The following is a 12,061-nucleotide window of genomic DNA, read 5'->3' on the forward strand; positions in this document are numbered from 1 at the left end:
GGCAAGTTTGAATGGAAAAAGACCAATGACAGATTAAATCTGTGATGCCACTGTAATGATTTAAAAGTCAAGATTGTGATGTGTAAAAAGAAGGAATACAAAGTTGGACAATTGGATCAGGAATAAATTATTTCTCTGATACTTCTAAAGGCCTTTTTTGCTGAACCAGAATGGAAAAGATGATGATTTGTGGATTTTGCTTAGGTAAAAGTTAGGCTTATGGAAAGAAGATTTTTTTTTTAATTTGTAATTGTAAAAAAGAGTAAAAAGTTACTATGTTAGTTTATGCTCAGTGTAGTGACAGTTGGAAGCCACTTCTTTATTATTGTCTTTGTTTCTTTTTTATTTTCTCTTCTCACTGTGAGAAGATCGCTGCATCTTCTGAACTTCAAATTTACCGCTGTGTCTTCTGAACTTCAAATTTACTTTTTGTAGTTTAATGTGTATTATTTACTATGTTTACTAAAAACATATATTAAAAATATTAAAAAAGAAAAACAAAAATCTCATATAGGTTTCCTAGCTGCAAGTTATTTTCATTTTTCAAGACTAAGAAATGTGATTACTTATTCAATATTCAAATGTCTTCAATTTATATAGTTTAAAAAGTGTTAAAATTTTCAACCCTTTATTATTTAATATAGGACTTATTACTAGTTTATTTTTATTACTGTACATTAAATAAGTAAATAAATTAGTTAGTTAATTAGATAATTAGTCACTTGGGGATTTTTTTAAGATTGATTGGCTGTCCAACTGTGTATGCTGATTTAAACAGCATACATGAATAAAAGCCAAAGTACAATAATATCCAAATTACAATGTAAGTCAATAACATTGACAAAAACTAGCAAGCAAAATGAAATATCAATCATATAGAATTGGACCTATCAATACATATGCAATCTCCCAAAGATGGTTTTATCTATCATACATACCCAATGCTTTTTTAAAGCTTTCTGAATGTCAGAGAAGAAATGTAGACACTGCAATAGAGTTGACACTACTTCCAGTCCAACCAGATGACATTTCTTTAGGAAGGGAACTCCAGCATGCCTACCTTGTTAAAGGGTTGGACTGGGAAAGTAACAGAAGATGCCATGTAGGAAATATACCTGGAAGTTTAGTCATTCCACTGCATTCTTAACCAATCACAGCTTCCTGATTCAAGGGTAACCCCTCTAATGTATTTTAATAGTTGAACCAAATATGCCTAAATCAGCTCTCAATTCAGGAATAAATGTAATTGGCACATAAACTAGAATAATGCCAAGCCCTTCCTGGCTAATACTTCTCAAGCAGGAGTTGAGCATTAATGACATTCCCAAACTGCTCACCATCCTCACCAAATTCTAAATATGACAGAAGCAGAGTCTCTCTCAATTCATGGATGTGAGGATTCCAAATATCCTGCACTTATCCATTTATATATCCATTCAAATATCTACTTAACTAGAATTGAGTCAAAGTCTGTTCTTACTCTCTATGCCCCTATAACTTAGTAAGATGGGGAAGAATATTCTTTCTTATACCAGCTGAGTTTGTGCTCAAGGTGGGACTAGAACTTACAGTTTCCTGATCTTTCGCCTGATGCCTTAACCAACACACCAAAGTAGCTTTCTTTAGTGTTACTTTTTAGATCTTCAGAAATACTCAATAACTGATATTTTTAAAATATGCAAGGAAAAGCAACTTGGAATGCTGGATCCCACATTGATACTATGCATTAATATAGTTATACAATATGTAGAACAGTTATAAATGATCCCATAGTGCACAACTACAGTTATAAAAATGAATGGATCTCAAAAACCTGGAAGATACTGGGTTAGTCTGTGATACCTGAGTTAGCATTTCCCTGAGGATTTATATTGTACATACTGTATATATTAATATCTTTATCCCCAATATACATACAGTCAAGGATGTGTATATTTGATTAAGATAATGAAGTCAAATCTGCCCAAATCAAACCATTATAGTTTCATTATTGAAAGTTATGGACTAAATCTACCATGCTGGTGCAGTGTGGGTTGGTACATGGATATATTTATAAGTCACCTTGTCCCTTACAGCAGGGGTCTCCAACCTTGGCCACTTTAAGCCTGGAGGACTTCAACTCCCAGAATGCCCCAGCCAGCTTTGCTGGCTGGGGCATTCTGGGAGTTGAAGTCCTCCAGGCTTAAAGTGGCCAAGGTTGGAGGCCCCTGCCTTACAGGACACTGGTTCTCAGATCGAGTTAAGAGTTAGAATTGGAGATATATTAATTTAAATTATCATGTGCATTGTACCATTGTATGAACTAGAGCAGGAGTGTAACACATGGGCCGGATGCATTACATGCAGGCCAGGCTCACTTTAGGTCTGCAAAGGGAAAAATGTCGCAAAATGTCACATGACAGTAATGTGACGCTGCAGGTTTGGCACCCATGAACTAGAGGAAAAGAAGGAGTCACAGGCAATTCAACATTTGCTAGGACAGTTTCCATGTGGATTAAAATATTGAGGATTATCTTTTTGTGAAAGCGGAGATATAATAAACCACAAATACTAATGGATTTGATAATATGTTTTCTAAAATGATATAAAGAAAATATCTATTGTACACATATAAACAATATAAACTATAAAGAAACAGTACATTTTATTATTTTGACTGCAGCAGACCTATCCATTCAAACAAACATTGTAAGGTTTAATGTTGAGCTCATCACATTTTCTTTATATGTACACACTCAAGAAACACAAAAGCAAAAACAAAGCAAAAAAATAAAATTGTTTAATGAAAATATAAAATAAAATTTAAAACAAGTTGTAGTTTCCTGTAGCATTATCCAAATTCCACTCATAAAATGGGCTTCTATTTTGATATGTATATTTGGCATTCTTAATTAATTCTACCTAATCCCTGAATGAAATGACATATGAGTGGACTGCAGAGGCTGCTGCTGTATGAATATCACTCAGACTTATCTACAACATAAATGGAAGGACCCCTGAAAGCATCAAATAATATAATGAAACTGGAGATATGAAAGGTAACTTTTGTGTTATATTTCTGCAATATATGCCACTAAGCAGCAGACAAGTAATAAACTTGTGAATTTAACACCACCTGCTTTTTTTAAAAAAATACAAGAAAGTCTCCTTGTTAATATAGAATCAAGGTGTCATTTAACGTATTATTGGAACTATCCCATTTTAAGTCGAGTTCACATGGCAAACCATCAGCAATATTAACAATTAAGGTTAAGCATCCAACTTTCATATTGCAGTTGATTTACTGGAATTTTTCAAAATAAATGCAAAAATAACACTGAATGTATATTTATCCACAAAACAATAAAGGACATTAAAAGATTCATAGATATTATATTCTGTGTTTCCAAGTCTTCAATGCAATTTTTCATTCTCAGGCTTCACCATGATTAATGTTGTGCTAGAACCAATTTTAACAATGGTTTCACTAAAATAATACATTCTTTGCTATATTCCTATAACATTATAGCCTAGTTGACCATGCACACTACACCAAAATATGATTAATCTGCTATATGGAAACAGCCCTTATAGTTTGTTAACAAGTTAATGTATTGAACAGTTGTGATTTATTCATCAAACACAGTTGAACCAAAATACTATGTTGAATGAATCTAGTCTACACATTAAGCCACAGGTTATCTTCCCTAATAACTCTATAGAATGAAAAGGGGCTTAACATCTTATCCTGTAAATAAAAACCCACTGAAAAAATAAATAAAAGCTGGGGTGGGGGGAATCAGAAACATACCATGTAATATAATCTTATCCTTAAGTATGGAAGAATATTCAGTATGCAAAGATTACTGTTTGCCAAGTAAATAGCTAACATAAAATATGAACTACAACCTTTGCATAAGTGCATACAATATGTACATTATATATTGTAGAATAATTATAAAAGTATTTACTATTATCGTGATAACATATTTCTATGCTATCACAAAGTGTCTCAGCATTAAAAAGAGCAACCACGGGTTACAATATCAAAAGACTGACATGATGTGATTTAGCAGATTATATTATAAATGATTAAAAGTTGAAACACTACCTGAAGAAAGTAACAAAAAATTGCACCAGGTCCATGATGGTGTTGTGCTGTGAAAACGCAATCTGAAGAGACAGAGAAAGAAATGTGAAATAATGTTAAGGCCAATTCCACTAAGAACGTTATAAACAGAAATATTCTGTGTAACCTATGATACAAATCTTCTTATAAAATCAAACTATTGTCCTTAATATTCATTAGCCTGACACATCTATAATATATAACATTTCAGTTAGATGCTCAGCCCATTCATCTGCCTTGTATAAAGTCTGAAACACTAGATTAACAGATAGATACATTTGGAAATATGAAGTCAGTAATGATTTCTAGACACCAGTGCATCAAATTCCTGAAGTATCAGAAGAGATGGCACATTGTTAATGATATTTACTTTTCCCAAAAGGAAACTGTGATACCTTTCTTCTAGTTGCTCTTCCAAAAGATGATGTGTCCAACAATATTTCATGAATCTGACCATGTGGAAGGTGGTAGATACAGAATTAATCACAGCTCTTGAATACAAGGAGATGAACTCAGTATTTTCATAACAAGAGAAAAAAGAACTTTCTGGTTGATCAAGTAAAACTTGTAAAAATAGAAGACAACATAGGTAGTTCAAGGTTGAATTAAGTCTTTGATAGTATATCAGCTTGCTTGAAGATAATTTATTATCCAACTAGTAACATCAACGGAATGAGTAAAAAAGGCATTTGTTTCCTATTTAGTAATTTACCTTGCCAATTTTCATGGGAATATTTTCTCCTTGGTAGTGCCTTGATTAGGGTATTGTTTTTTGCTTGATTGGCTGTTTGATGCTAATATCTGCTTATCTGTAGGTTGGCTATTGGAGAGAATATGTTCTGGTCTTTTTATATCCTTCTCAGCTTTTTATTGTCTGTTGTGAATAGTGTGTAAATGTGGTTTAACTCTGTGTCTATTGATGCTGATTGGTAAATGGATATATTATGGTGGTAAGGAAATACATTAAGCAGAAGAATAGCAATAACAACATTGTGAAATATCATGCCATATTGCCATCTAACTAAACTGAGGCTTGGATCTTCACTAAATCATAGAATAATTAACTCCATCTTTAGTATTATCTATTTCAAAAAATATTTAGGATTTTTATTATTGTTGTTGTATATCAGCATATTCTGTCCCCAAGGTCAACCTTGTTTAGGGTTTTATAGTACATATGAAGAATTTTCAGTAATTATACTTCCAAATACCATGCCCCCAAGTATTTTATAAGGGAAGCATATTTTCCCTTAAATCTGATGGCCTCTGTGGACTTAACAAAAGCTTAGCTCTTGTTAATTAACATTACAGCCATATGTCATGTATACTCACATTGCTTTTTTTTTTTTGCTATGTCACCATATTTTCTTTCTTGCCCTCATAATATTCAGAAATTAATACAATTTTAAGATTAAAATGCTGTCTGTTGAAATGGTATGCCTTCTAGTATGTACTTTATTATGGTAGTTATTTTTTACTCCTATTAGTGGTTTTACTGAAATAGACAATAAATATATTTCCATGATTTTAATTTACATGATGAATAGTATATGTCTCTAGAAGCTATGAACAATACACAGTAATCTTCAACTCTCACTAATAAATTGGCAATAATTTATTTTACATGAAACCTTGAAGTCTATATAAACATTTTAAGAACTACTATATGGGTGGTGATAAACTTGAATGTAAGCCAAAGTAGATAAATAAGAAATAAGAAACAAATACAAGCTAATTAAATACCCAGTTTAATTGCAGCATATGCTGAAAATAAATATATTCTAATAGCATTATTTCTTTTTCAAATCTGTACACTTATCTTCAAACAGTGATTGTAAGGGAAAAGTTATGTGTCTATGGTGGCAAAAAATCTGATAATGGGTTTGACATTAGTCATCACAAATAACAACATAGAAAGATATCATAGATCAACTTCTTCAATGAACAATGGAAAATTCATAAGCAGAAATAAGATTGATGAATCTTTATCTCCATATACTAATTATTTATCAATACTGACCATATTGGTGTTTATCATCCTTTATTTGATCCTTTATTTGACCGCTTGGGTTCTTTCCTCCATATTATTCTTATATTTCTATATATATTTCTATATATATATATTTCTCTCTCTATTTGTTTTCTTAAGTTTTCGCGGGTACTTACATGTATGGTATTCAGCTTTGTTCGGGTATTTTCCCACGTCATTATAGTTGTGTTTTTAAAGTTGTAGCAACGTTTCGGCAGAATCTCATCTGCCATCATCAGGCCCTTGTATAGTGTTCGTCTGTGAGTCAGACTTTCACAGCCGTTTCTGTTTTAAATTTGGTGCTAGCCTACTGCTGTGCCAGAATGGTTTTTTCTTCATCCTGATTGGTTGGGAGTCTTGGTCTGTGTTTGGCTGGCTTGTGGTGTGGATATTTGTTTGTTTGAGAGTGCAGGCTTCCAGATAATTGACAGTCTGGTGGACTCATCTCTTCTATTCATGCTTTCAGGTCTTTTTTCAATCTCTATGCCTTCTCTGATAATTCTGTAGCTGGGGTTTTCTATAGTGGCTAGGGTTTTGGTGCCATTGAAGTTGATGCTATGACCTGTGGCTTTCATGTGTTGGACTAGTGAGGAAGTGTGTTCCAGCTTTTTTACTGCATTTTTGTGTTCATCCAGGCGGGTACGTATTCTTCTATTGGTCTGTCCAATGTATGTGGCAGGTCATGATGCATAGGGGACTTCATATATGCCTTGGTTTTCCAGGTCAATTTTATCTTTGGGGTTTCTTAGGATGGCTGCTATTTTTCTGTCTGTTTTGAAGGCAGTCTTGATGTGATGCCTGTGTCGTATCTTACTGATTTTGTCTGTAGTACCTCTTATGTAGGGCAGGACAGCTGTTCCATAGGTCTGTTCATCTTCTAGGTCTCCATTATGTCTCAGTGTGTTTTTGTGGATCAAGCTGGTGATTTTGCTTTTGTGGAAACTGTTAGCTGTCAGTACTTTAGTCAGGGTGCATAGTTCAGTCTTTATCTGTGTCTTTTCTGCCAAGTGTTTGGTTCTGGCGATTAGTGTTTTGGCCACAGAGTTTATCTGTGCTGGGTGGTGGTGGGATTCGGCGCTGAGGTAGCGGTTGGTATGTGTTTTCTTCTGGTATATGGTGTGTCCTAGTGTGCCCTCTGTTTTTTTTGTAGATTAGTACATCTAGGAATTGTAGTTGTTTGTTTGTTTCCATTTCCATGGTGAATTTGATTTTGGGGTGTGTGCTGTTTAGGTGTGTTAGGAAATTGTTTAGGTTTTCTTTTCCATGGGGCCAAATCACAAATGTGTCATCAATGTATATATGTATGTATATATGTATGTATGTATATGTTTTCTTAAGTTTTCGCGGGTACTTACATGTATGTATATGTATATTATTTGTATCGTATATATTTCTGTGCATTGAAGAGATGTACAGACTTTAAACGTAGTGTATTTCCCAGCTTCCTTCAACATTTATTGCATTGGGTGAAATGGTAGGGAAGTATAGTTTGGCATCTGCCAAATACTGCTCCCATCCTGGATTTCTACTCCAATAAAGAGCATTGGAAGAATATCTGAATGACAATGAAGAAGATGCACTGAAGCTATTATAACATGAAGGCTTATTGATTATTGGAAAGACCAAACTGGTCTACAAGAAACAGCAAATAAAGAATGTCAGTACATATGCTGAAAAAGGAGTGAGGAAGATGAAAATATCCACAATGATGACAACAATATATCGGATGTAATATAGCTTTTGTTCCATAAAAAATATATGAGTGTGTCTGTAAAGAGACTAGGAACAGAGCTTGACTTAAGGAAAATTTTAATACAGAGAGATAATTGCTGTTCAATCATGTCCAATTTTCAGAGACTCCTTGGATTAACCCGTAAAGTTTTCTTGCCAAGATTTTCAAAGTGGTTTGCCATTGCTTCCTTCCTAGGCCTGTGAGATGGTGACTGTTCCAAGGACACCAGCTGGCTTTGTACCTAATACAGAACTAGAACTCATGGTATCCAGTTTCTAGCCTTTTGCCTTAAGCACTATTGTCATGTACGTATTAATGAACATGCACTCACACACATGTAACATATGTGGTGAAGGATTATAAAAATATTAAAATACAATATAACAAAACCAAAATAGTAATAAAAAGAAATAACAAAACAATTAAAGGAATTAGCAACATCATAAAGCACAATAAACAAACAAAAGCAACACTACAAATTGGCTGAATTTACAAATTTAACAATGTTAATTGTGGTTTCATGGCTATGGTAATGATATCTTACAACTTGATCACTTGATTTAGACCAGGGGTGTCAAACACACATCGTCAAGAGTGTCGTCACCTGACATATCGTGACTTTTTCCCCCTTTGCTAAACCAGGCATGGGTGTGGCCAGTGCGTAAAAGATCCGGCCCATGGGCCGTGGGTTTGACAGCCCTGATTTAGACTACTCTAATAAGCTCTTAGCGAGATACCTCTGAAAAGACTCAGGAATTACACAGCTATAGAATATGAACCTCACAATCACTGACCTGCCATGCTTAATATAAAGTACAAATTTTTAAATACTTTTCAAGTCCTGAATAATGCCCATTGAGAAACATCAGGAACAATCTTGTCAAAACTGAATCTGGAGTTCACTTGGGAGGTATTACAGACTCCAACCCTTATTGAATTTTCCAACACATTTTGCAATGCTGTAAAACAAATCTTTTTGACCTAACAGGATTATGGGTGCCATTATAGATCAGTTATGATCTCAGTTTATTTTTATACTGTTTTTATGTTTGGTTTAGTTTGTGCTGTCCTGACTCCCAGAGATCTTTAAAATAAATAGACCTAAATATATTGTAACTATTGCAGGGTAAACAGACAGGTATCATTAACAGATCAGTGGCAATAAGCTTACTTAAAATATATTTCTTGACTTTGACCACTTCTATTTATAAACATAAAATATATGTTGCCTGAAACTATATAAATGATTATTTAATATTAATGTGTAACCATTGGCAGAGGTAATATAATAATTTTATAGAAATGTAATAAAAACAAATGGACCTTATTGTCTAGATAATGAATCATAATGTTAAATAGTGCAAAGAATGAAGACGTTTATTCCAAAATTCAATCATTTCTGTAAAAATGTGACTTCCGGTTTGAGCTTCTTCAGCGACAGATCGAAACCTCGTCTCTGCAAGGCTTTGATCCGTGCTCGCTGCTGGAGTGCCCCAAGCCAGCTGGTTTCGAGGCTAAGCCACCCCGTAGAGGTGGTGAAGAGGGGGCAGACTGCAAGCAGGGTTGAGGAGAGCCGCATCTCTCCTCCCCAGCTGGCCATTACTCCCTTTCCCTAAGGCGGTTGCAGCAGTGGTCAGAAATGGCCACCATAAAGAAGAACTCGACCAGAAAAGAATGTGCAGGAGGAAGATAAGAAGAGAAAGTTTTGGTTGACCGGGTCAAACAGCAAAAGCAACAAATAAGGTACACTGGAATTGAAACTATTAAAAAAAAACAATAACATTGTTCCCTAAGAAGATTTTTAAGCTGCGAAGGAGAGAAAGATTTGGTTTTCTCCTTTTCCTATACTGACAGCTAAGAGACTTAAGCAAGAACTTGGAAAAAAATCCACTTTGACATCAATAGGCATTTAATGCTGAAAATAAAAAGTCAAAGGGATAATAAAGATTTCTGGATAATTAAAAGCTTTTGAAAACAGGAAAGGAGAGAAAAAGAATAAAAGGGTAGGATCTGGAAGGGAGGAGACTGCCTGGAATTAAAAAAGAACTTACAGCAAAATCTCAACAAGACTTCCAAAAGATACATTCTAACTGAAATATTGCAACAAAAACCCCAGGAAGAGAAAGTCGAAAAAGAAATAAAAAGATATAACTTGGGACTATCTGGATTACTTGATGATTTCTGGATTCTTGGTTATTGTTTTGAATGACTAAAATCAATCGGGTGGTTGTTTAAAACTGTTTAAAATGGCTCCACTTTTAGAAGAACTGAAAATGGAACTTAAAAAGTACAAAGAAGATGCACAAGAAGGGAAAGGTTCTTTTGGCTTCATATTTCAGTTTTTAGAAATGGAGATTTGGAATTATGAGAAACAACAAGAAATGCCTGCAGAACAAGAAGATTGAGACAAAGAAGAAGCCATCTTTAATGAACAAGTAATCTTAGGTGGGGGGGGGGAGGAAAGAGGGGAAAGATAATGGATAAGATTGGGAAAAACAACTCCAAAAAAAATAGTGTGAAAAATAAGTATAAAATCAGAAAGCAACAGAAGAGGGAAATGCAGAAGAGAGAATTAGAACTAGAGAGATAAGGGGGTAAAAAGGGGAGGGAGAAGATGAGAGGGAAGAAAGAAAGGAAAAGAAGTTATAAAGGACAGAAGCAAAATATAGAGAAACAGGGCCTATTTAGAGATAATGGGTGAAAACTTAATGGAAAAAAGGATTCTGCAAAGGTACATAAGATAGTATGGTTATATTAGAAGCAGAAATAATTTTAGAAAATATGAAACAATGTATGATTAAAATGTCTGATAAAATAGCTATCATAATTCAGTGGAATGCTTGTCAATAAATAAATGTAACAAAAGGTATATTTAATGATTTATAAAACATATGTGAAGAGAAATAAGGAAAAAATTAATTATGGAGATTATATGTGTTTTTAAGGAAGTATGGTATTTAATTGAAAAGAAGTGTTAAAGATGTTAAGATTTTAATTATTATTAATGATAGAACTGAACTGGAATGGAATGAGGATTTATAATTACATATATTTACAATCTTTCTTTTTTTTTTTTTAAGAATATAGTGTGTATTATAAGAATGTACCAAGCAGAATTCGATTGGAAGTTATGTATTATGTGTTATATTGAAGGTCATAAACTTAAGGTATATATTGAAGTTTAAATAAGAGTTGAATGGATGTAATTAAAAGATATAATGGTGTCATACTCCAGTTACAGGAGAAAATTTGTTTAATGAGAAAAGATAATAAGAAATTGAAATAGAACAGACAAAAGTATAAATATAATGATTTGAAATGAGATGAGATCAAAATAAAATTGAGAAAATTAAAAGAGGGGAAAAATTATATAGAAAATGTAAAATAGTATAAGATATGGAATAGAATACAAAAAGGAGCATGAAATTGAGTTTTGTGTCTGTATAAAGAAGTTCAGCCTGGGACCATGCAATTTTCAAAAAAGATGTTTTACTTGTATTTTGTATGTGTGAAAACCCAAATAAAACTTTATTTTAAAAAAAAAATAATTTCTGTAAAAATGTGCTATAGGAGAAACTATATTCTAGGGTGGAAAAGATGGAAAAAATATTTATTTGTTCATTTACATATTTATTCCAGCTGATATGCCACACTAATTTGGAGACTCTCAGAAATTTACAACAAGCCAAAAAAGTAGGCTTAAAAGGAAACAATGCAAACAACTATAGCATCCAACTTGATGTGCCTAGATATTGGAGCTGTCATATTTTCCATCTCACTCGCATAGAGTCTCTTGAAGACCTCATAATGAAATACAACAAACACATTTCAGATAATTTTCAGGATCTGTGCCTGTGGGACAGCCAAAACCTCCATGGAATGTGATCTGAAATACTGCATAGGAAAGGACAAAAGGTACACCACTAGACTGCATAGAACAGTCAAGCAGCAGGAAAGTTTTGCTTGGGAAATACAAGAAAATCAAAATCATCAGACACCTCATTTTAGCGATATCCCAACATTCTTCCTTTTTTTCGTTCCCAAATAAATGTAATAGGCTTTTTTTTTTTTTTTGCATATGCTTATCTACTTCAAATGTAAAAATAAACATATACTAAGGCTAGATACTTCAGCTAGACATTAATTTTTGTCTTCAGAGATTCCAGTTACTAGATTTAGTACTCATTAAATC

At 33.5% G+C, this 12,061-nt stretch overlaps 1 protein-coding gene across 5 annotated transcripts in view; it reads right to left on the bottom strand.

Moving 5' to 3' along the window:
- ATRNL1 (attractin like 1) overlaps positions 1-12,061 on the bottom strand; it is a 530,678-nt gene that overhangs the window by 295,958 nt on the left and 222,659 nt on the right. For all 5 annotated transcript variants that reach the window (XM_087964472.1, XM_087964473.1, XM_087964474.1 and 2 more), the window contains exon 25: positions 4,091-4,152. In XM_087964472.1, coding sequence (XP_087820598.1) covers positions 4,091-4,152 — 62 coding nt within the window. The remainder of the gene's footprint in view (positions 1-4,090; positions 4,153-12,061) is intronic.

The sequence above is a fragment of the Notechis scutatus genome, chromosome 4 (assembly GCF_049901735.1).
Source record: "Notechis scutatus isolate UNSWTSFEM ecotype Mainland chromosome 4, rNotScu1.2, whole genome shotgun sequence".
NCBI classification, from domain to species: Eukaryota; Metazoa; Chordata; class Lepidosauria; order Squamata; family Elapidae; genus Notechis; species Notechis scutatus.